At 40.9% G+C, this 27986-nt stretch overlaps 1 protein-coding gene across 1 annotated transcript; it reads right to left on the bottom strand.

The window, feature by feature from the left end:
* On the bottom strand, positions 1–27970 carry LOC132404553 (fetuin-B-like). The gene is made up of 8 exons (XM_059988763.1): positions 27884–27970; positions 14012–14289; positions 13112–13222; positions 10163–10250; positions 8195–8361; positions 6391–6501; positions 6043–6129; positions 1–1263 (listed from the first exon to the last, which is right to left on the bottom strand). Exons 2-8 carry the CDS (start codon positions 14222–14224, stop codon positions 970–972), a joined length of 1071 nt encoding a protein of 356 aa, XP_059844746.1. The 5' UTR covers positions 14225–14289; positions 27884–27970; the 3' UTR covers positions 1–969.
* Positions 27971–27986: the final 16 nt, after the last annotated feature.

Raw genomic sequence — 27986 nt, 5'->3', positions numbered from 1 at the left:
TGTACTTACAAGTATGAAGTTCTATTCAATTAACTTCTAATTACTGTTGGAATTTTTAATTATTATTTAGCTTTTTTTCTTACTCTTTTATATTCTCTTAATAGTGTCCAAGCCCTGACTTTATTTTGCTTCCTGCATTTGACAGCTCAGTAAGGAATTTTCAAGTTAATTGGCCAAAGAGGTACAATGTTGTTTTACCTATTAGCTGCACTCTCCACTCTCACATTGGACTTCTGTGCCAATTTATGCTCCACAAAAGCTATGGACAACTGTGAGCATAAAGGATAGCAAAACCCATTTATTCAATCCGGTGTGTGTGTTGCTGGAAAATATATAAACTTAAAGAACTACCTGAACAATTTGGATGGTTTTCTTTGTAATAAGGATGATTACGGAATGATCAGGAGGGAGGAGTGGGGCAGGTAGGAAGAAAGGATTTAATAATGAGGACACCAGACTTCAAACTTTGTACAGTACAATGGATCCAAACAAAGAAATTCTGTTACAGAGTAAAGAACAAAAAAAAAATCCAAATTTATAATGTGCTGATGAGGCGAAGTTTGCTAGCTGAAACAGCTGAAAGACAGAATTATATTTTGTACTTCCAGTACATCAGATAAGTAGTTTTTCTAACATAAGGAAAAGGCCGATCAGCACAAATAACTTTTCAAACAGCAAGATAGGCTTTTAGTGAGGGTAACTGAAATGACATAGCATATTGTAACTGAACTGTTATTACTGAATGTGCATGCATTCAATACCATAAACAGGAATGGTGTGTATTAATTTTTTTAAGAGTAGTATTTATTTCAGACTTTTAATTTCAAGCTAATGCTGATCATTCCTTCCAATTTAATAATGCTTTAGATGTGTGCCTTGCACAATCAATATAAACTGTATTGCAACATTTAAAAAGATTGGATTTTCAGTCCATTGTGTTCTCTACTCTGGATTTATTTCAGAGACCTGTCAAATAGACACTGTGGGCCCTGCAAAGTAGCGAGCTCTCCCTGGGCATATATTTCGTGGAGCAGGCAGTCTTGGAAAGTTATTTCTACTACCTGTACCTATTTCAAAACCCAGTGCGCCCCGTACTTCTTCAGATGATTCAATTCTCTTGGGAGTTCCACCACGTAGTTTTGCCCTTTTATTACCAAGTTGTTTCTTTTGAATGGCATGCCTCTTATTTCTTTTTCCTTGTCCTTTGTGTCGAAGTCTTTGCTGGATACAATTTGCAGGTTTATTCTTCGTCGAGCTTATGACCTTCAATAATACAAAGATTAAGTTAGCTACTTTGTGGAACGTGGGAGAACCTATCAAAGTAAATTGGGAAGGAGCTGCAGCAGGAATGATGGCAGAGCAGCGAGAGTGTGAGTTTCTGGGGAAAACGGGGAAGGTACAGGACAGACGTATTCCAAAAATGAAGAAAAACTCAAATGGCAAAATAATAACACCATGGCTGATAACGGAACTCGAAGCTAATGTAAAAACAGAAGAGAGGGCATACAACAAAACAAAAATTAGCGGGAAGATTGAGAATTGGAAAGCTTTTACAAACTGACAGAGAGCAATTAGAAGATTCATTAGAAGGGAAAAGATGAAATATGAAAGCAAGCTAGCACACAATACTAAAGTGGATAGTAAAAGCTTTTTCAAGTATGTCAAAAATAAAGGGGGATCAGAATGGATATAGGACCACTAGTAAATGAGACCAGAGAAATAATAATGGGGGTCAATGAGACGGTAGATGAACTAAATGAATATTTTGCATCAGTGGTCACTGTGGATGACACTAGCAGTGTGCCAGTTGTTGTAGTGTGTGAAGGAAGAGAAGTGAGTGCAGTTACTATTACAAGGGAGAAGGTGCTCGAAAAGCTGAAAGACCTAAGGGTACATAAGTCACCCAGACTTGACGAGCTGAAATAGGTAGCACTAGGGATTGTGGAAAGATTAGCAAAGATCTTTCAAAAACCATTAGATTCTGGCATGGTGCCAGAGGACTGGAAAATTGCAAATGTCACTCCGCTCTTTAAGAAAGGTGGAAGGCAGCAGAAAGGAAATAATAAACCAGTTAACCTGACCTCAGTGGTTGGGAAGATTTTGTAATCAATTGTTAAGGATGAGATTACAGAGGACTTGGTGACACAGGACAAGATAGGGCAAAGTCAGCATGGTTTACTTGAGAGAAAGTCTTGCCTGATGAACTTGTTGGAATTATTTGAGGAAATTATAAGTAGGAGAGATAAAGAGTGGATGTTGTATATTTGGACTTTCAGGTGGCCTTTGACAAGGTGCCACACATGAGGCTGCTTACTAAGTTAAGTGCTCACGATATTACAGGAAAGTTATTAACATGGTTAGAGCATTAGCTGATTGGTAGGAGGCACCGAGTGGGAATAAAGGAATCCTTGTCTGGCTAGCTGCCAGTGACTAGTGGTGTTCCGCAGGGGTCAGTGTTGGGACCACTTCTTTTTATGCTGTATATCAGTGATTTAGATAATGGAATAGATGGCTTTGTTGCCAAGTTTGCAGATGATATGAAGATTGGTGGAGGGGCAGGTAGTGTTGAAGAAACAGGTAGGCTGCAGAAGGACTTAGAGACAGATTTGGAGAATGGGCAAGGAAGTGGCAAATGAAATACAATGTTGGAAAATACATGGTCATGTGTTTTGGTAATAGAAATAAATGTGCAGACTATTTTCTAAATGAACAGAATATCCAAAAATCTGAGATGCAAGGGACATTGGGAGTCCTTGTGCTTAAAGATTAACTTGCAGGTAGAGTTGGTGGTGAGGCAGGAAAAAGCCGTGTTAGCATTCATTTCAAGAGGTCTAGAATACAAGAGCAGGGATATGATGATGAGGCACTTGGTGAGGCCTCACCTTGAGTATTGTGTACAGTTTTGGGCTCCTCATCTTATAAGAGGTGTGCTGGCATTGGAGAGTTTCCAGGGGAGGTTCACAAGGATGATTCCAGGAATGAAAGGGTTATCATGCGATGAACATTTGATAGCTCTAGGTCTGTACTCACTAAAATTTAAAAGGATGAGGGGGATTCTCATTCAAGTCAAGTCAAGTCACTTTTATTGTCACTTCGACCATAACTGCTGGTACAGTACATAGTAAAAATGAGACAACGCTTTTCAGGACCATGGTGTTACATGACACAGTACAAAAACTAGACTGAACTATGAAAAAAAAACCTTTTGAATATTGAAAGACCTTGACGCAGTAGATGTGGAATGGATATTTCCCATGGTGGTAGAGTCTAGGACAAGAGGACACAATCTCAGGATAGAGGGGCCTCCACTTAAAACAGAGATGCAGAGAAATTTCTTTAGCCAGAGGGTGCTGAATTTATGGAATTTTTTTACCACAGGCAGCTGTGGAAGCCTGGTCATTGGGTGAATTGATTGGTTCTTGATTGGACATGGCATCAAAGGCTACGAGGAGAAGGCCAGTAAGTAGGCTGAGGAGAGGAAAAAAAGATCAGCCATGATTGAATGATGGAGAAGACATCTAATTCTGGCCTAATTCTGCTCCTTATGGTCCTATAAGAAGATTGAGCACCGACAGTGGTGACACATGTAAACTTATAATCTAATTTGACTACTGATGAATCACTGACGAGTAACTGATTAGACTGAAGAAACTGGAATTATTCTCCTTGAAACAAAGTTCAAAAATCAAACTAAACTTATTATCAAAATGCATATATGTCACTATATACAATCCTGAGATTCTTTTTCTTGAAGAAACAGAATGGAATCAATGAAAGACTACACCCAACAGGGTGGACAAACAACCGATGTGCAAAAGACAGCAAACTGTGCAATACAAAGAGAAAGAAAACAAGAAATAGTAATAATTATAATAAATAAACAATAAATATCAAGAACATGAGATGAAGAGTCCTTGAAAGTGAGTCCATGGGTTGTGGGAACAGTTCAGTGATGAGACAAGTGGAAGTTCAAGAGCCTGATCTTTGAGGGATAACAACTGTTCCTGAATCTAGTGGTATGGTCCTAAGGCATATCAGTGATGATAAACCTGGATCAGATATGGGTCGCTATTGTGAACAAAGAGTGGGAAGGGGACAGAGAGTGGAGAATCATGTGTCGGATAAAGGGAAATCATGGTTAGGAAAAGGTGAAGAGAAAAGGGGAGAGGAATTAGGAGGCATCAGAGAGACAGCCTGTAATTCAAAGGTTCAAAGGTCAAATTTAACGTCAGAGAAATAGAATATACATCCTGAAATGCTTTTTCTTTGCAAACATCCACAAAAGCAGAGAAGTGCCCCAATGAATGGACAGTTAAACAGGAGAACCCCAAAGACCCCCCAGCTGCCCTCTCCTGCGCGTAAGCGGCAGCGAACAACAATCCCCAATCCCCTCACTAACAAAAAAAATCATGCATCGGTACCATCTCTAAGCCCAAGCTGTGCTAAGCAATAGCAAAGACACAGACCAAAGTTACCTGAAAAGCTTTGCATTTCATCTGACAATCGACAAATCAAAGATTCTCTCTCTCCCTGGCAAGGGAAAGGGAGGTGCCCCCCATTTTCACAGCGAGCGATCAATAAACCAAATGTTTAAAATCAAATAGCCTTCCCTATTGGCTCTGGACTGGGTGTCCTGTATCTGAACCTGTGCCTATTACGAGTCACCCCTCTCCCACTCTCATTCACGGCACCTGTCACCTCCCTCCTCACCACTCCTCCCAGGGCACTCCACCCTCGCCATTCCCAACTTCCTCTTTTCCTGCTAGATTTAAAAACTCGCGAAGAAGGATATAAGAGGTTTGCTGGAGGTCCCAAGTTCCATGACTCAAATATTGTGAATACATAGAGCGAAGCACTTCCATTATGGAGATTCAAAGTGCAGATGCATTGAATTAAAAATGTGACTAAAGAGTGAAAGGTGAGTGCAATACAAAACAGAATCATTCAGAGCGTTAAAAAGGAGATAATATAGATGCTTGGGAAATAATGATTTGTATGGCTGAATAGCTTGAAATTAACCCCGTTGGGACAATAGACTAACCTATGCGGCTTTGTTAGAATAATGTGTGGAACTGAGAGGAGAATGAAAGGCAAAAGGGAACTAAATTTTAAAAAGAGAAAAAATCTGAATTGGAAATATACGTCATTTAAAACAAAAGCAAAGTAATTCCTCTGCCATCTGCTGTGTTCCTCCAGCATCATGTGTGTGTGTGTGTGAGAGAGGGAGAGAGAGAGAGAGCGTGTATGTATGTGTGTGTGTGTGTGTGTGTGTGTGTGTGTGTGTGTGTGTGTGTGTATATATATGTGTGTGTGTGTCTGTTGCATCAAGTAATTAGTCAGTAGCCATGAAATGTGTAAAGCCTCAGATACAGGATTATTCCATCAAAAGGCAGAACAAAGACAAGATGAGCAACTGATGAGCTGCCTTCTCTGCCAGAAACTTGTTGTCCTATATTTCTGATTGCCAAGTTCACTGTGATGCTGCCAATATTCCCTCAAAGTTGTGAGATGTGTAATTTTCTGAGGAGTATCCCTGGAAACTGTCACATCGTTTAGTTCAGTAAGCACTCAAGAGATGGCAGTTATTTCCAGGCTAATTTCTCTGATCATCTTTTGAATGTAGATCCATGACGTTCAATCCTAACGAAATGTTTTTCCTAGCACCTTCTGTAGCAAAACTGCTCAAAACTCTTTATGCTGGAGTTAGAAATAAGACTTGTAACAGTGTCACAAATGAAGCTATTAAATCAGGTGACAAAAACACTTAATCATAGAAGTATATTTTAGAGTAAGGTTAAAGAGGGAATAAAGGGTATAGAGGCAGAGAGAATGAGAGATAACTTCCAGAATGTAGTGTCTTGGTAGCTGAAAGATGTCTGCCAATCAACACTGTGATGACCAAAAAAAAATAAGAATTCTAAGAGGTTTGTGGAGCCAAAGGAGAGTGCAAAGATAGGACTGATGGATAACTGAGAGAAAGATAACTGATGATCATTTGGAGATCCCTCTTCTAAAGTTTAATCAAACTCCACAACTGATTACCTTTGGTCTGTAGTGTTCACATTTCACTTCCACTTTCTCGTGCCCAGTAATGGGTTTATAGACAGAGGCAGCACAGAAACCTTTATTCTACAAAGGAAAAAAATATGACAGGAAATGCACAGCAAAATTTGCAGCCAGGTTTCCCTTTCTAGTATTCTCTGGTTTTAATGTTTTTCTTTAGATCTACACTTCTCCATATTACAGAAATAAATGGAATTTCCTCCACAAATCCACACTAGGAATTTTGTGGTATTATTCTTATGATGAATTAGACTAGTAGTCTGTTCTGCAACAATACTTACATGAGAAGCAAATTAGACTAGTAGTCTGTACAGCAACAATACTTACACGAGAAGCAAATTTGCCTTTGTTTTCTGTACAGTTCGGAAGACTAGAAGTTTTAGGACATTTAGTTTCTTGGATTACAAATTCAACAAATACTTTCTTCCCAGCAAGCTTCTGAATGAAAACACAGGGAAATAATTATTCAGCAATAAGTAACAATGGAGTATCAGCTTTAAATTACAACATCCATCTTTGCTGCTAGCAGTTATTTAGTTTAACTATTATTAAAGCTAAATAAATGCCAGCAGCAAGTTTAATTGCATACTGAGCAAACAACATAGAACTATAGCACAGTACACACTTTTCAGCCCAAGATGTTGTGAACTTTTTTTTTCAAATATTATTATTATTATTATTCAAAAATAACACAGGTACATTGAAGTAACAACACTGACAATGCCTCAAAAAAATAAATTATCTTAAAGACTGAAAATGTTTGTGAATAAAACTTGTTGTTACCTTTTAACCTATTCTAAGATTAATCTAAACCTTCCCTCCTATATCTCCTACAGAGTCCTTCTTTTCTCAATCATCCATGTGCCAGTTTAAGAGTTTCCTAAATGCCCCTAATATATCTGACTCTGCCACTACTCCTGACAGGACATTCCACCCACCCACCACTCTCTTTGTAAAGAACTTACCTTTGACATCCCTGCTACACTTACCCCCAACCACGTGAAATTATGCCGCCTGGTATTAACTATTTCTGCCCTAGGAAATAGTCTCTGGCTGTCCACTCGATCGATGCCTTTTAACATCTCTATGAAGTCACTTCTCATCCTCCCTCGCTCCAAAGAGATAAGCTCCAGCTCACTCAGCCTGATTCACTAATCCAGGCAGTACTATCTTTTGCAGCCTCTACATCCTTCCCATAATAAAGCAACCAGAACCAAACATGATATTCCAAGTCTGGTCATGCTTTCCCACACTTTTCAAATTTTCTCATACTTTTCACTTCATGCATTTCCTGATCTTGATGCCAATGTGCTGCAATCACCATAAAAACTTCTATCACCAGTTCTTTTGTGTCAAGTTACAATACAACAGCACATTTTTTTTTGTCCTGAACACTATATTTTGCTCTATTAGTTTCAGATCTGATCTTTAACATGATGTTTGGCAGATTGCTACAGTATCAGCTGTATTGTGGGCCGAAGGGCCTGTAATGTGCTGTACTATCTACAGTATCAGCTGATCTTAACCTTGTACAATGATCTGAACAGGATTTCATTTACTTGCCAATTTGTGAAGTAGAGTTAATGATTGGCTATATCAAGCCTAAAAAAACTATATTCCTGCGTATCTCGGCCAGCTCAGTACAAACATGAGCAAAAGTCTGTACAAATTAAAATCTTTCTGAGGCTTGAGCAACTTCAAATTTCAAAGTTCAAAGTACTTTTATTATCAAAATATGTGTATGCCACCATATACTAAAGTGAGACCCTGGGGACTATGTCAAGTTTGCCTTACTTGTAATTGCTGAAATATTTCTTACTGACTTTAAGACTTACGATGCCAAAATTACACCTGACAATTAGGTCTCAAACTCTGGACATTTCTGCAGGACTTTATTTATGGAAGCAGAGTTTCTAATGGATTATAGAAAATAGAACCATAGAATAAAATTATCAGATTGTTACAGCACTTGAGACTGTTTTTTCCCAATGAGTCCTTGCCAACTCTTAGTATAGAGATCCCTTCCATTTCACCAGTTCTTTTCCCATATTACTTGCATATTGAACTACAAGAGTTCAGATTTTTATTTCTTAGATTTTGCTGAAAACAATAGAATTTCCATCAGCCTTACCTGGGAGGAAGCTCTTGTTATTTTCTGTACAGCAAAATAATTTGGCTTGCTGCTGTTTTGGTTGTATTTGTGTAATGCTGCGGTAACAGCGTAACTGGCATCAGAATGATTTAAAGCTATACGATGTGGGCAATCTCGACAGGGTCTCAGAACCATGTCGTCGGAATCTGCAATGAAAGCACGGGAAGCAGCAATAAAAGCAGCTTGAAGTATCTTCTTTAAGTACAGTACTGTGCAAAAGTCTTAGGCTCCCTAGCTATGTACAGCCTATAGCTAGGATGCCCAAGACTTTTGCACAATGCTATAGAAATTTTCTGTATTGCACTGTTACTGCTGCAAAAAAAAAAATCTTGACATATGTGAGCAATGATAAACCTGATTCTGATATGGGTCTCTATTGTGGACTGAGAGTGGGAAGGGGGCAGGGAGAGGGTAATCATGGTTGGGAAATGGGGAAAGGAGAGTGGAGGGGGTGGGAAGCACCAGACAGACATTCTGTAATGATCAATAAACCAGTTTGGAATCAAATAACCTTGCCTGGTGTCTTAGGGCTGGGTGTGTCTGCACCCAGACCAACCACTGCCCCCCCCCAATCTGGGACTCCTTCCCTGTCACCTGTTCCAGACCTCTCCCATGACGCTCCCCCCTTGCCATTCCCAACATCCTTTGCTCCTTCAAGATTTACAAACACACTCTCTGCTCCACATTGTCAAATACAGTACTGTACAAAGGCTCCAGTGCTATGTACTGTAAATAATGGCATCCATTGTCTTAAAAGACAAATTCTGATCAGTAATGCTTGCTATCAGACAGAGATTGATAATCTTCCATTTTATCTCTTAAAAGCAATTAATGTTCCAGTAGGCTACATAGAGGCAGATACGGGTAAAATATGGAGCCTGCAATATTTTCATAAGCTATGACAACAGCAGTTTATATAGATTACAGTGATTACCATAAGCATCATGCTTGACACCAGGTCAAATATTTGGCAAAAGAAGAATGGATGCTTTATATTTTGATGGAATTAGGTGAAACAAAATATAACAAAGTCTCTAAATGCTTCCAGCTGCCTACATAACTAAATGGTCGGTTTCTGTGTTGTACTTCTTTGTTTAGTAATGGGATAGTTTCAGCACAATGCTGTGTGTGGCCTTGGGCAGATTCCAAGATAATCTCAAATGTAACCTTCATAATGACTATATTAGCAAATATTTAATATATGAAGACTTGAGATCCTCTAAGTCATTCAGATGTTTTGTTGAAGTTGGATAAGATGTTGGTGAGGCCTAATTTGGAGTATCGTGTGCAGATTTTGGTCACCAACCTACAGGAAGGATGTAAATAAGGTTGAAAGAGTGCAGAGAAAGTTCATGAGGATGTTGCCGGAACTGGAGGACCTGAGTTATAAGGAAAGATTGAATAGGTCAGAGTAGGCTGGAATGTGGAAGATAGAGGGAACATTTGATAGATGTATACAAATATCTATCAAATGTCTGTATAGGGTAAATACAAGCAGGCTTCATCTACTGAGGTGAGCTGAGGCAACAACTAGAGGTCATGGATTAGTGGCATAATGTGAAATATTTCAGGGGAGCATGAGGGGAAACTTCTTCACCAGAGGGTGGTGAGAGAGTGGAATGAGCTGCCAGCGCAAGTGATGCATGTGATTTAGGTTTCAACATTTAAGAGAAGTTTGGATAGGTACATGGATGAGAGGAGTGCGAAGGGCTAAGGTCCTGGGTCAATGGGCCTAGGCAGTTTAATGGTTCAGCATGGACTAGATGGGCCAAATAGCCTGCCTCTGTGCTATATTTTTCTATGACTCGAGGAAAACTAATACGAAGTAATTCATGGATTGTTGAGTTATTTTATTGCTGAATCTTTCAAAGTTGAGCAATAATGCCCTGGTGGTCAAAAAGAATGGTCAGCCCAATGAATGTAACATTCACAGAACCTCTGACTCACCTGGTGATATTAAGCACCAATACCTGTCGACCTTTATGCATCCAGTTGTTTTGTTCATTTGTAACTGTACTTTACAGTCACCAGAAATCTAACATAGAAAAGTCTGTTATTATTTGTTTACAGCTTGCAATTGTCCATCTTTATTTCTAACACAGAAGTGAGAGCTGAGCAACCATACAGAGTAATGTACAGAAACAAGTAACACTGCAAGTTTTCCCTTTCCTTTTTCTGCAACGATGTCCTCCAACCAGAATACAGCTGAAAAATAGGTAGTAACCATCCTCGGTTCTGAAATACCTAATTTTTAGGATGACAGTGAAAACATAATGCTGCTAGTTTAATCCCTACACCCAACATGTCTAACACCAGAGCATGCAGTGTGTGTAGTCTGGAGAAGATCTGCAGAGCCACGTTGGGAATCTTGAAGCAAGTTACTGCTTCTAAGTTCCTCTGCCAAGACTGGGCTCTGCCGAAGGACTCCAGGTGGTATCCAAAACCAGAAGGTGCTGTGAGACTGGCCTTAGTCTCAGATTTTCCCATTTGGATGTTAATGCGTTGATATGTGGAACTTACTGATGTTTTAATGGTAAAACAAGTGTGACTCCTAATTAAAAAGACACAATTTTCCCATTTCAGGTCATTCTTCAGTGCTTTGTGCTCACAGCTGGGTGAGGAAAATGCCCATCAAACTTTGTCAGCATCTGCTATCTTGAATCACATGTGACTACTACCAGAAGCTGGGTGATCAACATTCATGAAAAGTGGCAGGGAGGATTCGTGATAAAAATCCTCTGACAATTCCTAACAGTAATAACTAGTACAATGACTCACCAGGAATATCAATGGCTGTGTAAATATATAACTAGAGTATTTGATCACAACTTTACTAACTGATAAATATATTGAATATAGTTGAAAGGAAGATGATATTAGAATGTCCATATAATGAAAAGAAGCTTTAGGCAATATGCTATCAAGTTAAAAGTAAGTTATTGTTGTTATATTATTGTTACAAAATCAGTCATTTGTAAAGCGGAGTGTGGTGAACCTCTGACCTTCTCTACCCCAGACGGTTCTGAAGGGTTGATCATTGATGCTGGGATACATCCTAGAATGTGCTGGGATACATCATCATTCAAATAATCAGGGGTCATCAGCTGTTTCAGGTTTTTCAGCATTTAACACCCTCGCCCAGGCAACCCATCCAAGGTTGATCAAGCCCTAATATGTGTCCCAGCAGCATTGGTCCATGGGCCACACCTCTTAATCCATAGCAATCTGGAGGCTCGCTCAGCAGCCTCTGTGATGGTCCTGATGGCTCTTTTCTTTTTACCCCCTGTATTGCCAAGGACAGACTAGGTACTGCAACAGAGAGCAGCCAGCAATACCCCTATGCCCCACCTCTGTAGGCTCTCATCTTGCCATCCATCCCTTGTTAAAAGTACTTGGCACAGAGCAGAAGTTGTGGCCGGAGTAGATCAGCAAGTATCATATCAAATAGCAGACAGGCTTGCGAGGCTGAATAACCTATTCTTGGCCCAACCATCCTTGCATTAATTATATCTGACCGCAAGTCAATAATTAAGTTGTAAGCTAATATTCCACAAGGACGTCATATTAAAAAATCTGGTTCAATGGTAGTAAAGCCAAGATGCTCCAAAATTCTAATGATTTAAGGTTATCCCTGCTGATTCTTGGGTGGAACATTATCTGACCCTCACTTAACACTACAAATGCAGTTGATTTGCAGATTTTGTGAATTTCCATGTATTGCCGCCACAAAACAACAAATTTCACCTCATATAAAACAGAGATAATAAACTTGGTTCCAATGTTAAAGTGAGTGACTACATTTGCAGCTGGGTGTCGACTGAGTCAATCTGTAAGGAAAAATGATATCATGACATCAAAGATGTCCTCCTTCTGCAAAGAACGGGGCTTTCCCTTCCTCCTCCACTGATGCTGCCCCCAGCCACATCTCCTCCATTTCCCAACATCCACGCTCACCCCACCTTCCTGACACCTTAATGGTATTCCACTTGTCCTTGCCTACCGTCCCACGAGTCTTTGCATCCAATACATAATTCTCTGCAATTTTTGCCACCAGACATATCTTTACCTCCCCCCACCACTCCTCTCTGCAGGGATCATTCCCTCCATGATTCCCTTGTCCATTCATCCCTCCCCACTAATCTCCCTCCTGGCACTTACCCCTGTAAGCAGACAACATGCTATACCTACCCATCAACTCCTCCTCACCTCTACTCAGGGCCCCAGACAGTCCTTCCAGGTGAGGCAACACTCCATCTGCATCTATTGTGTCCAGTGCTCCCGATGCAACCTCTTCTACATTGGTGAGATGCATCATAATCTGGGGGACCGCTTTGTTGTGCACCTGCATTCCGTCCACCAAAAGCGGAACTTCTCTGTGGCCAAACATGTTCATTCTGATTCCCATTCCCGTTCCAATATGTCGGTCCATGGTCTCATCTTGTGCTATGGTGAGAATACCCCCAGGGTGGAGAAGCAACACCATACATTCTGTCTGGGTAGACTCCAACCTGATTGTATGAATATCAATTTTTTCTTCCGGTAAAAAAAGTTTCTCTCCCCCAGTGCCCCTCCTCCCTCCCTTTCTCATATGGTCCACTCTCCTGTCCTATCAACATCCTCTCCAGCCCTTTACCTTTCCTACCCACCTGGCTTCACCTATCCTCCTTCCTTTCCCTCCACCTTTTTATTCTGGCATTTTCCCCTTCCTTTCCTGCCCTGAAGAAGGGTCCCAGCCCAAAATGTTGACTGTTTATTCATTCCCATAGATGCTGCCTGACCTGCTGAGTTCCTCCAGCATTTGTGTATGTTGTAGGGAAGCTGAGTGGGCAGCTTTTCCATAATTACCCCTCAATGTCAACTTTGCTAAGTATAAAAGCATTTAAATGGGAAACTTACAGCTTCAGGACCTGATCGTACTTCACACTGTGCCACAGGTTTGGGGTTCAGTGAGTGGCATCTGGTTTCTAGTATTTCAAATTCGAGGTAAACAGAAGGTGTGGCTTGCTTCTGAAAGACAAATAAAAATGTGTAGTGTAATAAAATTAGTCCAGTCTCATCTGGGTTTGCAATGAGGTACAGTCAAGGAACTACATTGCAAATTCTTGCCCTGGACTTACATGACAGAAAACAATAATTAACCCCAGTATTAACATCCAGCCATCAAAAAACAGCTTTAATTCACCTGCACACTTTGCATCATCCCTAACAGAAGAATAAATTGCTAATTCTTTCCACACTATCTCATGAAACTTTGGCAGACAATGTATGAATAGCAAAAGCTGTAACATAAATATTCCCTAACAACAATGAGCCACACTTTGATAACCAGTAAGACGTGGCAAATTTGGGAGATCACCATGACAAGAACCTCTTGTATGGGAAAGACAAGAACAATGCCCTGAGAAGGTGTTCTTTTATTTGAACTTTCTCATGAATAGTCATCGTAATTTCCTGATCAAAATCTATAATCATATCTTATCTATATCAGAAAATGGAAGTATACAGCAGATGTGCCTGCTTCAGGAATGGCAGATTTAAATTTCAGTGATTATATCTGATCTCTGGTTTATCCCAGTTTTGCTGTGCTGTAACGAACCAATCACAGCACCACGTTGATGTCAGAAACATAAAAAAATTCTTCAAGGCCACTGCTCTTCATCCAGATCTGTTTTGAGAATTCTCCTACTGATGAAAACAATTTTAATCTGTTTCAGGATTTTACAAGAAAAGGATTTTCTGTTTCACAAAAATACTCTGTGTTTCTCATGTTCTGTAATAACTTAGTTTCATACTCACGCTTCGGTCTTCCTGGGCATTTTCAATTTTGTTCAGCACGTACTTGTATTCTCCTGGCTGGTCAGCATTGATGTGTTCTACTGCCAGTTCTGCTGCCTTCACCACCCTCTGCTCATTGCAGGAAAGGGCCCTGAAGGAGGCTGCAGGAGAGGGCTGGAAGAGTTGAATGCTGACCACAAGTACCATCAGTAGTTTCATGTTATCTGAAAACATGAATGATGGAGCTGCACGACTTCAGAGGGCCTCCATGAATTGTCTCTCCAACATTAGGAAACTCACTGCAGTAGAAGTAAAAGTGCAAATATCAGCTATGCAGCAACTTGACCAAGCACAATCTGGATTAAGTGGAGACATTGGCCATGGGAAAAACAAACTTGTAAACTTGAAAAATAAATATGAAAATTGCTGAAGTCACAGGAACATCAGGCAATGACCAAGTCACTTGTAAAACAAAGGTCATTTGAAATATGTGCACAGAATTAATCAATATGTAAACAATCTATCTTTAATAGTTCAATAGTTCCATTTAATATCAGAGAATGTACAGGATATAAAACCTGAAATTCTTGCTCTTCACAGACACCCACAAAAACAAAAGAGTACCCCAAAGAAAGAGAGACAATAACTAACAACATTAGAGCCCAAAGCCTCACTCTGCCCTCCCATGCACAAGGAGCAGCAGAACAATGTTCTTCCCTTCCCCACTTCAGCAAAAAAATGCATCAGCACCGTCCAACACCCAAGCAAGCAATAGCAAAGCCCCCAAGAAAAGACCATGATCTGCAGTAAACAAAAGCTAATCATTCACCTGACAATTTGACATACCAAAGGATCCGGGTCTCTCGCTACGTGACTCCCTTGTCCGTTCGTCCCTCCTCACTGATCTCCCTCCTGGCACTTGTCCTTGCAAACGGAACAAGTGCCACACTTGTTCCTACATTTCCTCCCTCACTACCATTCAAGGCCCCAAACAGTTCTTCCAGGTGAGGCGACACTTTGCCGGTGAGTCTGTTGGGGTCATATACTGTGTCCGGTGCTCCTGGTGTGGCCTCCTGTGTATCAGTGAGATAGCAGCAGTAAGAAGAGTGCGTACCCTGGGTGGAGGGAGTCCCTGATGATGGATGCTGCTTTCCTGTGACAGCGTTTCATGTAGGTGCACTTTATGATTGGGGAGGGTGGTGGTTTGCCTGGGATGGAATGAGCTGTATCATTACTTTTGTAGTATTTTTTGTTGAAGGGCATTGGTGTTTCTATACTGGGATGTGATACATTCAGTCAATATACTCTCCAATGCACATCTATAGAAGTTTGTCAAAGTGTTAGATGTCATGCCAAATCTTCAGAGACTCCTAAGGAAGTAGAGGAACTGCAAAGTTTTCTTCATAATTGTGCTTACATGCTGGGGCCAGGACAAGTCCTTCATAATAGTAACATTGAAGAGTTTAAAGCTGCTGACCCTCTCTGATCCTCCAATGAGGACTGGCTCATGGACCTCTGGTTTCTCTCTCCTGAAGTCAATAATTAGCTTCTTGAGAAAGAGGTTGTGTTTATGACACCACTCAGCCAAATCTTCAATCTCCTCCTACTTGATGATTCATCACCATCTTTGATTCAGTCTACAACACGGATATCATTAGAAAACTTAAATAGGGCATTAACTTCACAGTCATAGCTATAAGGTGAATAGAGCAGGGGGCTAAGCACACAGACATGTGGTGCACCTGTGCTGATGGAGATTGTGGAGGAGATGTTGTTGCCAATCTGAACTAAGGTCTGCAAGTGAGGAAATCCAGGATCCTATTGCACAAGGAGATATTTTGAGGCCAAGGTCTGGGAACTAATTGATTAGTTCTGAAGGGATGATGGTGTTGAATGCTGCGCTGTAGTCAATAAAGAGCATCCTGATATATGCATCTTTGCTGTCCAGAGATTCCACAGTTGAGTGAAGTCCCAAAGAGATGGCATCTGCTGTGAACCTGTTGCTCCGGTAGGCAAATTGGTGTGGATCTAAGTCACAGGAGTTGATATATTTCATCACCAACCTTTCAAATCTGTTAATGTAAGTGCTACTGTGTGACAGTCCTTGAGGCAGGTCACCAGGCTCTTCCTAGACACCAGTATAATTGAAGCTTCTTTAAAGCAGGTGGATACCTCATACTGCTGAAGTGAGAGGTTAAAGATCTCAGTAAACACACCAGCCAGTTGATCAGCACAGGTCTTTAGAACATGGCCAGTTACCCTGTCAGATGCTTTTTGTGGGTTCATCTCCCTAAAGGCAGCTCACACATTGGCTTCAGAGACTTTAATCATAGGATCGTTGGGAGATGTGGGAGTTCGTGATGGTTCCTCCGTGTTTTGATTGTCAAAGTGAGCATAAAAGTCATTGAGGTCATCTGAAAGTGAAGGCCTGCTGTCTCCCATGTCACTTGATTTAACTTTATAGAAGCTGCTAGTATTCATCTCTGCCACAACTGTCGAGCATCTCTCATAGATTCAAATTTGGTCCAACTTTTCCACTTCACCGTGAGATGGCTTTCTAGGGTTCATACCTGGACCTCGTGTAACTTTCTTGATCACCAGACTTGAATACCTATGACTTGGCTCTCAGCATATAACAGATCTCATTGTTCATCCAGGGCTTCTGAATAGGGAAGACCCTGAAAGATTTAATGGGGACATACTCATCTACATCTGTTTTAATAAAGTCTGATACAACCATAGTATATACAGATTCCTAGATGAATGCTTGAACACGGCCCAGTCCTCTGACTCATAACAGTCCCATAGCCACTCCTTTGCCTCCTGCACCCACCTCATAGTTGTCCTAATCTATGTATCTTTGCTCTTTAGCCTCTGCCTAAAGCATTCAGGCTCTCACGACCAGACTATGTAACAGTTTCTACCCCCAGGCTATCAGACTCTTCAATACACAGAGCCTGGACTGACAGCTTACTGCCCTATTGTCCTGTTTATTATTTATTGTCATGCCTGCACTGTTTTGTGCACTTTATGCAGTCCTGGGTAGGTCTGTAGTCTAGTGTAGTTGTTTTTTCCTCTCTGTGTTGTTTTTTATGTAGATCAGTCTAGTTTTTGTACTGTGTCATGTAACACCATGGTCCTGAAAAATGTTGTCTCATTTTTACTGTGTACTGTACCAGCAGTTATGGTGGAAATGACAATAAAAGTGACTTGACTTGACTTTAGGTAGCTGGGAGAAGGACAGTCAAGTGATTCGATTTACTGAAATATAGTCTGGGCATGAAATAGCTGGTATTCCTGATCTTTGAGTCTTTGAGTCAGTGGTAAGCTTCAGAATAGAACAATGGCCCTTTAGAACAGAGATGAAGAGGGATTTGCTTCACCAGATGGTGGTGAATCTATGGAATTCTTTGCTACAGATGGCTGTGGGGGCCAAGTCCCTGGGTATATTTAAAGCAGGCAATGACAGGACTTGATGAGTCAAGATGTCAACAATTATAGGAAGAATGCAAGAGAGTGGGGTTGAATGGGATAATAAGTCAAATATGATGGAATGACAGAAGGGACTCAATGGGTTGAATGACCTAATTCGTCTCCTATGTCTTATGGCTGTATGGAATGTTGGCCTTTATGGCAAGGGACATGGAGTATAAAAGAAAGAAATTTTTGATGCAGTTTTTCAGGCTGCAGGTTTTGCACATTCTTTTGTCTACATATTTAAGGAAGGATGTGCTCATGTTAAAAATAGAGTAGAGAGCATTCACTAGATTGATTCCGGTGATTAAGGTGTTGACTTATGAAGAGGGTTTGAGCATGCTGGGCCAATACTCATTGGACAATAGACAATAGACAATAGACAGTAGGTGCAGGAGTAGGCCATTCAGCCCTCCTAGCCAGCACCACCATTTGCTGTGATCATGGCTGATCATACACAATCAGTACCCTGTTCTTGCCCTCTCCCCATATCCCTTGACCCCACTATCTATAAGAGCTCTATCTCACTCTCTCTTGAATGCATCCAGAGACTTGGCCTCCACTGCCTTCTGGGGCAGAGCATTCCACATATCCACTCTCTGGGTGAAAAAGTTTTTCCGCATCTCTGTTCTAAATGGCCTACCCCTTATTCTTAAACTGTGGCCTCTAGTTCTGGACTCACCCATCAGCGGGAACATGCTTCCTGCCTCCAGCGTGTCCAATCCCTTAATAATCTTATATGTTTCAATCAGATCCCCTTTCATCCTTCTAAATTCCAGTGTATACAAGCCCAGTTGCTCCAATCTTTCAACATATGACAGTCCCGCCATTCTGGGAATTAACCTTGTGAACCTATGCTGCACTCCCTCAATAGCAAGAATGTCCTTCCTCAAATTTGGAGACCAAAACTGCACACAATACTCCAGGTGGGGTCTCACCAGGGCCCTGTACAGCTGCAGAAGGACCTCTTTACTCCTATACTCAATTCCTCTTGTTATAAAGGCCAGCATGCCATTAGCTTTCTTCACTGCCTGCTTGCTTTCATTGACTGATGTACAAGAACACCTAGATCTCGTTGTACTTGCCCTTTTCCTAACTTGACTCCATTTAGATAGTAATCTGCCTTCCTGTTCTTGCCACTAAAGTGGATAACCTCACATTTATCCACATTAAACTGCATCTGCCATACATTTGCCCACTCACCCAACCTGTCCAAGTCACCCTGCATTCTCATAACATCCTCTTGACATTTCACACTGCCACCCAGCTTTGTGTCATCAGCAAATTTGCTAATGTTACTTTTAATCCTTTCATCTAAATCATTAATGTATATTGTAAACAGCTGCGGTCCCAGCACCGAACCTTGCGGTACCCCACTGGTCACAGCCTGACATTCCAAAAGGGACCCGTTAATCGCTACTCTTTGTTTCCTGTCAGCCAGCCAATTTTCAATCCATGTCAGTACTCTGCCCCCAATACCATGTGCCCTAATTTTGCCTAGGTGGAACTTTATCAAAAGCTTTCTGGAAGCTTCCACTGGATCTTCCTTGTCCATCTTCATAGTTACATCCTCAAAAAACTCCAGAAGATTAGTCAAGCATGATTTTCCCTTCATAAACCCATGCTGACTCGGACTGATCCTTCTACTGCTATCCAAATGTGTCGTAATTTCCTCTTTTATAATTGACTCCAGCATCTTTCCCACCACTGACGTCAGGCTAACCGGACTATAATTCCCTGTTTTCTCTCTGTATAAGAATAAGTAGTGACCTTATTAAAATAAAAGATTCTGACAGGGATTGATAGAATGGAAGCTGAGAGGATGTTTCTCCTACTTTATTACTTTATTGTCACCAAACAATTGATACTAGAGCGTACAATTATCACAGCAATATTTGATTCTGCACTTCGCGCTCCCTGGAATACAAATCAATAGTAAATATAGTAAAAATTTTAATTATAAATCATAAATAAAAAATAGAAAAGGGAAAGTAAGGTAGTGCAAAAAAAAACTGAGAAACAGGTCCGGATATTTGGAAGGTACGGCCCAGATCTGGATCAGGATCCGATCAACAGTCTTATCACAGTTGGAAAGAAGCTGTTCCCAAATCTGGTGGTACGAGTCTTCAAGCTCCTGAACCTTCTCCCGGAGGGAAGTGGGACAAAAAGTGTGTTGGCTGGGTGGGTTGTGTCCTTGATTATCCTGGCAGCACTGCTCCGACAGCAGGTGGTGTAAAGTGAGTCCTAGGATGGAAGATTGGTTTGTGTGATGTGCTGGGCTATGTTCATGATCTTCTGCAGCTTTTTCCAGTCTTGGACAGGACAACTTCCATACCAGGTTGTGATGCACCCTAGAAGAATGCTTTTTACGGTGCGCCTATAAAAATTAGTGAGGGTTTTAGGGGACAGGCCAAATTTCTTCAGCTTTCTCAGGAAGTAAAGGTGCTGGTGAGCCTTCTTGGCAGGGGACTCTGCTTGGTTAGATCAAGTCAGGTCATTTGTAATATTGACCCTGAGCAACTTAAAGCTTTAGATCCCCGAGGAACTAAGATACTTCCCAGCTGAAGTATCTAAAACTATGGGGCACTGTTTCAGAATGATGTATCACCTACTTTGGAAGGAGATGTGGAAGAATTTATTCTATCAGATGGCCATGACTCTAGGGAGCTGTGAGAGTGGAGATACAGAATATGTAGTATCCCTTATAAAAGTATCTCTTATGTAGTATCTCTGCTCATAAAAGATTGAGTGATACAGGAATCAAGAAGTAGGGAAGAGAAATTTATAATGGTGTTATTACAAAAATTGGATCCATTATAAGCTTATTAAGTGATGAAGAAGGCTTAAGGGATTACTTGGACTATTTATGTTTCCTTTTTTATTTACAAACATTTGTGTACAGCATTTGTTGTGAAGGACCAATTGTTTTGAACAATTGGTTTAGGTAATAGTTGGCTGTTATGCTGTGCATAATACTAATTTAAATAATCATCTCATAATGGATTATGAGATAGTGAGAGTGCATATATGTTAAAAAATTAATAAGTTGAAGCAGTTCGGAAGCCTGCTCATTAAGAGCAGCTAACAGTTTGCCACATATGAATCTAACTTTGTTCTTGATATCTTTTTATTTTGTAAAGAAAAACTAATTTATTTTGCTTTTCCGTGATGCCTTTCAGCCCATTGAGTCTAACCAAGCAGAGCACTATTTCATTACACCCTCACTCAAAATTGTTCTGCGATTTATTCTCTTCACATACCCATCAGAAAATCGCTACTATCCTATGCTAGGGGCCTTAGCTTGTTTAACCTTTTCTTATAACATATGTTCTCTAATCCAGGCACCACCATCACAGTGAATCACCTATGCATCCTCTCTTAGACTTCAAAGGTTACAGCGGGACATTGATAGGATGCAAAACTGGGCTGAGAAGTGGCAGATGGAGTTCAACCCAGATAAGTGTGAAGTGGTTCATTTTGATGAACCACTTCAAATATGATGGCAGAATATAGTATTAATGGTAGGACTCTTGGCAGTGAGGAGGATCAGAGGGATCTTGGGGTCCAAGTCCATAGGACGCTCAAAGCAGCTGCGCAGGTTGACTCTGTGGTTAAGAAGGCATAAGGTGTATTGGCCTTCATCAATCATGGAATTGAATTTAGGAGCCGAGAGGTAATATTGCAGCTATATAGGACTCTGGTCAGACCCCACTTGGAGTACTATGCCCAGTTCTGGTGGCCTCACTACAGGAAGGATGTGGAAGCCATAGAAAGGGTGCAGAGGACATTTACAAGGATGTTGCCTGGATTAGGGAAGGTGCCTTATGAGAATAGGTTAAGTGAACTCAGCCTTTTCTCCTTGGAGCAAAGGATGATGAGAAGGGACCTGACAGAGGTGTACAAGATGATGAGAGGTATTGATCATGTGGATAGTCAGAGGCTTTTTTCCAGGGCTGAAATGGTTGCCACAAGAGGACACAGGTTCAAGGTGCTGGGGAGCAGGTACAGAGGAGATGTCATGGGTAAGTTTTTTAAGTTTAGTGTGTGCATGGAATGGGCTGCTGGCAATGGTGGTGGAGGCAGATACGATAGGGTCTTTTAAGAGGCTTTTAGATAAGTATATGGAGCTTAGTAAAATAGAGGGCTTTAGGTAAGCCTAGTAATTTCTAAGGTAGGGACATGTTCGGCATGCCTTTGTGGATCAAAGGGCCTGTATTGTGCTGTAGGTTTTCTATGTTTCTTTTCCTTCCCAACATGAGGTAACCAGAACTGAACACCATACTCCAAGCATGGTCTAATCAAAATTTTAGAGTTGCAACATTACCTTGCAGCTTTGAACTCAATCCAGCAATAAATGAAGACCAACACAACATGTGTCTTCTTAGTAACCCTATAAACTTACATAGCACCTTTGAGGGATCTATGGGCACAGACCCCAAGATCCCTCTGTTCCTCCACATTGCTAAGAATCCTATCATTAAACTTGACTCTGTCTGAAAGTTTAACCTTCTAAATTGTATCACTGCACACTTCTCTGGATTGAACTCCATCTGTCACTTCTCGTCCCAATTCTGCATCTTATCAATGTCCCACTGTAACTTACGATAACTCTCTACACCACCAACTCCACAAACCTTCGAGTCATCTGCAGACTTACTAGCCCACCTTTCCACTTCCTCATCTAAGTCATTTATGTAAATCACAAAGAATAGATGTCCCACAATAGATCCCTGCAAAACACCACTAGTCACCGACCTCCAGGCAGATTGCACTCTATGTACTACCAACCTCTGCCTTCTGTGAGAAAATTAATTCCCAATTCACTCAGCCAAGTTTCCCTGGATACCAAGTCTCCTGACTTTCTAAATGAGCCTACCGTGGGGAACCTGATTAAGCACCTTACTAAAATTAATTTTGCCACATCCACTGCTTTAACTTCATCGATTTGTTTTGTTACTTCTTTGAAAAATTCAATCAAGCTTGTGAGATATGACTGGCCCCTCACAAAGCCATGCTGACCATTCCCACTTAAACTATGCTCCTCCAAATGCTTGTAAATCCTGTCTCCAAGAATTGTCTCCTGTAGTTTGCCTGCCACTGATGTAATACTCATTGGTCTACAATTCCCAGGGTGATCCCTCTTAGCATCATCCTCCAATCTTTTAGTAAGTTTAATGATTGTTTTCATTTTCATTTAATTCTGTAACTTCAATGATATTTAATTGCAAATGAACGTTTACACTGAGACGACTAATTTCAAATATATTTTATTGCACATACAAAGGGAAAATCAGATGAGAAAAATTCAAGAACTCCAAATATTTCTAGTCACAATTGCTGCTAAAGGGCAACACTGTGTTTGGTCAATTCTCAAATAAATGCTTAGTTCTATTATTTTAAATTTCCTTAAGGAGGAAATAGAACTCTTACTATTCTGGTGCAGTTAATTATCAGTACAAGACAGCATTGTTATTAAGAATGGGTTTTAATTTCTTTAACCGTATTTTGAATATCTGTGACTTCCTGGGCAGGTTGCCGGATCTGCAGGAAGTTTAGGGAATACAACTGTAACCTTAGGGATGAGTTCTTCAGAGGAATCTGATGATACAGCTTCCGCTGATCGTTTGCGCTTAGGAACAATCTGAAATCTTTCATTTTGTAGGGTAGCCGGCTCAGTGTCAGGTTCTGGAGTAGTATCATAATAGACCACATCTCCATGAGTAACCACCTCCTCTGTTGCTACTGGAGGAGCCTCGGACCCATCTGCTGCTGGGTTAGCAGTACCCTCTCCTTCAGGAACAGCACCAGCCCCGTCTACTGCTGCCTTCTGTAGTATCAGAACAATTGTGTTTAATTGTTGTTAACATGACAATCGTGCTGCCTGATTGTAACAAAGCATATTATCTTTATTATAGCTCCAAATTTGAGATTTATTTCTTGTTTGGAAGATATTAAGTGATCAGACACACACTTTCTCAGGAGTAGTTTCTACATTACACTGCAGTAATTAAAATGTGAAATCACTCCAGTATATTTTGGATCACATTATATAAGCTGTAGAGTTGGTTGCTTTGTGTGTAATTGTGTCCTGTGCCCTCTGTGAAGGATTTTAATGAAACAGGCAAACCTATACCAATGAAGCCAACTTGACTAATTGGTGTGGAGCCATTCTCAGCTCTTAAATTATTGGGTAAAATTTGAAGGTGATTGGAGGGAAGTATGGGGGGAAATGACAGAGGTAGTTAGTTTTATTTACAGAGAGTGATAGGTGATGGAATATACTGCCAGGATGGTGCTAGAAATGTCAGACACTCTTAGATAGGTAAATGGATGAAAGAAAAACAGAGGGCTATATGAGAGGGAAGGGCTGGATTGATCTTGGAGTAGATTAAAAGGCTCCGCAACATAATGGCCTAGGGCCTGAGCTGGCTATACTGTTCAGCTCCAATACCATATTCAAGTTTGCTGAAAACACCATTATTGTGGGTCGTATCACAGCTGGTGATAAATCAGGAGGCGGGACATAACTTGACAACTTGGCAGAGTTATTTCATAGCAGAATTCTCTCACTCAATGTCAGCAAGACGAAGGAACTGATTGTAGACTTCAGGAGAGAGGAAGCAGTCACCCCCAAGCCCGTCCTCATCGGAGAATCAAGTTGGAGAGGGTCAGTAACTTTAAACCCCTAGGTGTTATTATCTTAGAATACCTGTCCTGGACCCATCATATAAATGTTTTTGCAAAGAAAGCGCAACAGTGTCTACTTCCTTAGAAGTGTGCGGAGATTAGGCATGATATCAAAAACTTTGAAAAACTTCTATAGATATGTAGTGAAGAGTGTATTGACTGGCTGCATTACAGCCTTGCATGGAAACACCAACACCTTTGAACAGAAAATCCTACAAAATGTACAGGATTTGGCTCAGTACATCATAGGTAAAGCCTTCCCAACCATTGAGCATATCCATCATCCAAGTTTCTCACCACCCAAGCCATTCTTTCCTCTGGCAGCCACCATCAGGTAGAAGGTACAAGAGCTCAGGACTCGCACTGCCAGGTTCAGGAACAGTTACTACCCCTCAACCATTGGGCTATTGAACAAAAGGGGATAACTACAAAATGCTCAATTATTGAGATGTTCCCACAATCAATATTATCACTTTACGGACTCTTTATTGTGTTATTTCATGTCCGCCTTTATTGCTATTTATTTATACTTGCATTTGCAGTTTGTTGCCTTCTAAACTCTACTTGATCTTTCATTGATCCTGTTACAGTTACTATTCTATAGTTTTGTTCAGCATGCCCACAGGAAAAAGAAACTTGTGGTTGTATGTGGTGACCTACAGTATATGAACTCTGATAATAAAACTTACTTTGAACTCTGAACTGTGCTATGTTCTTTGATCTATATTCTTATTTATTCTTTCTGGCACAATCCCATCAACTCCTGTTTGATTGTTTTAGCTCAGAAGGAATAATTTTCAGTAGTCAATTAACCTTCCGTCCTTCTTCCTTCTCCCTTCCCCCATCCCAGTTTCACTCTGCCTCCTCCTCCAGCTGCCTATCACCTCTCTCATGATTCTGCCTTATTCTACTACCCATAGTGCTTTCTCCTTATATTCCTTTTTCACCTTTCCTGCCTATCCCCTCCCTGCTTCCCCCCCCCACCCCCGATCTTTCCCCTGATTGGTTTTTCACCTGGCACCTACCAGCCTTCTCCTTCCCACCCTCTCCCCACCTTCTTTATAGGGCCCCTGCCCCCTTCCTCTTCAGTCCTGACAAAGGGTCTTGACTCAAAACATTGACTGCTCATTTCCACGGATGCTGCCCGACCTGCTGAGTTCCTCCGGCGTGTTGTAAGCATTTTGTGTGTGTTGCTTGAATTTCCAGCATCTGCAGATTTCCTCGTGTATGCTTTTGAAATGGTCCAGTTCATGCTTTTGGAAATGAGTTACTTATTGATTTTATTCCATTTAGTGATGCAGCACTAAACGGGCCCTTCCAGCTGAGTGAGCTGCACTGCCCAGCAACCTACCTATTTAACACCAGCCTATTCACAGAACAGTTTGCAATGACCAATTCACCTAGTAGTTGTTATGTCTTTGGACTGAGGAAGGAAACTGGAGCACCAAGAGGTTTCATAAGGAAGATATACAAATTTCATTATGTAGGATACTGAAATTGGAGTGGGTCCATTCCAATTTGCCTACCATCACAACAGGTCAACAGCAGATGCCATCTCATTGACTCTTCACTAAATCCTGCAACATCTGAACAGCAAAGTTACATACATCAGAATGTTCTTCATTGACTACAGCTCAGCATTAAATACTATCATCCCCTCAAAACTAATCAATAAGCTCCAAGTCCTAAGCCTTAATGCCTCCTTGTACAACTGGATCCTCAATTTCCTCACTTGCAGACCTCTGTCAATTTGGATTGGCAACAACATATCCTCCACAATCTCCGTCAGCACAGGTACACCACAAGGCTGCATGCTTACCCCTTTTCTCTACTTGTTTTACGCTTATGACTGTAAGACTAAGCACAGCTCCAATGCATTAAATTTGCTGACTTTCACTGGTCTGATTTAAAATGGCAGTGAATCAGCATATTGGAGGGAGATTGAAAATCTGGCTGAGTGATGCCACAACAACCTCTCACTCAATGTGAGCAAGACCAAGGAGATGATTATTGACTTCCGAAAGAGGAAACCAAAGGTCAGTTTAAAACCAAAGGAAACCAAAGCCAGTCCCCATTGGGGGAATCAGAGGTGAAGAGGGTCTGTATCTTTAAATTTCTCGGTGTTATCTTTTCAGAGGGTCCATCCTGGGTCCAACATGTAAGTGCCATTATGAAGAAAACACAGCAAGCCTCTACTTTCTTTGAAGTTTATGAAGATTCAGCATGTAATCAAAAACTTTGACAGACTTCGCAGATGTGTGGTGGAGAGTATACTGACTGGTTGCATGAAGGTCTGGTATGGAAGCACCAATACCCTTGTATAGAAAAGCCTACAAAAAAGTAGTGGATGTGGCCCAGTCCATCACGGGAAAAGCCCTTTCTATCATTGAGTACATCTATATGGAGAAGTGTCACAGGAAAGCAGCATCCATCATCAAGGACCCCCACCATTCAGGACATGCTCATTTCTTGCTACTGCCATCACTAAGAAGGTACAGAAGCTTTAGGATGCACAGCACCAGGTTTAGGAACAGTAATTACCCCTCAACCATCAGGCTTTTGATCCAGAGTGGATAACTTCACTCATTCCATTACAGAACTGTTCCCATAGCCTATGGACTCACCTTCAAGGACAGTTCATCTCATGTTCTCGATATTTATTGCTTATTTTTTATTATGATTACTTATTTTCTTCTCTTTCTGTTTGCATTTGCACTTTGGTTGTTGTCCATCCTGTTGGGTGTGGTCTTTCATTTACTCTGCTTGCCCACAAGAAAACGACTCTCAGGGTTGCATAAAGTAGCGTGTACTGACTGTACTTAGATAATAAATTTACTTTGAAATTTGAACTCTGAACTCCAATGCTCCGAGCTGTAATAGCATCATGCTGCCTGCTATACAACTGTGCTAATGACACAGGAGACTCTTCACTCACTTATTTTGTGCTAGTGGGAAAAGATCCACCATGCCTAACCCACCTTCCAACACCTAGTCTGTAGCCCTGTAAGTCAAATGTCTGCAGTGTTTCAGAGGCACTTCAATGTGATGAGGGTTCCTTCTTTATCACCCAGTTAAAAAACTGCCATTCTTGTTTTACTCATCTCCCCTTTAATTTTTCTACCAATTACTTTCTATTCATACCACCCAGTTTTTCACTTTGCTGCTTCATCTTTGTGTCTTCTGTTTTCTTTTCTGATTTACTGTCCCATTTTATCGCTACTCTTCCTATACTCTTCTAGGGTATCTCAGTGTCTGAAGTAGCTTCCTTTTTCATGTTGTCCTTCATGAATATCACCTTTAGGTTGCTGATTTCAGCCTAATAAATCACTACTTAGCCAAAAAGGTAGACAACACAGACTACAGATACCGCAACCTGGGGTGGGGGTTGGGGGTTCACTTGAAGAATTCAGTGGTCAAGCTGCAGTTGTGGAGGCAAAATGTGTAAGTTGGTGTTTCAGATCAAGACCTTGTATCATTTTAACCATCTCATTCACATCAGTCTTTATCTATTGAACACAACTGAATGCAAATGTATACAGCATGTATACAAGCCTACCTACACCTGAACATTTTTGTTTTGGTCTGGTGAATCTGCTTCAGGGTCAGTATATTCATACAGAGGTTTGATGATGTACAGAAAATGAATATTGTAAAGCCTTGCCATATATTTGTCCTATAAAAACAGTGGGATATAATTGGCAAATATATTTAATTCAAGGACTAAAGCATTACCTGAGTGTTGAGGAATTCACAGTTCTGCTGAATGTACTCTAAGCCAGTTATCCCAGGGGTCACAGAGGATTTGCAGAACACAATTTGCTGCAACAATGTAAAA

This window comes from Hypanus sabinus, chromosome 2 (assembly GCF_030144855.1).
Source record: "Hypanus sabinus isolate sHypSab1 chromosome 2, sHypSab1.hap1, whole genome shotgun sequence".
In the NCBI taxonomy this organism is placed as follows: domain Eukaryota; kingdom Metazoa; phylum Chordata; class Chondrichthyes; order Myliobatiformes; family Dasyatidae; genus Hypanus; species Hypanus sabinus.
The sequence above is the reverse complement of the archived record's forward strand: the minus strand, read 5'-3'. Positions and strand labels throughout refer to the sequence as shown.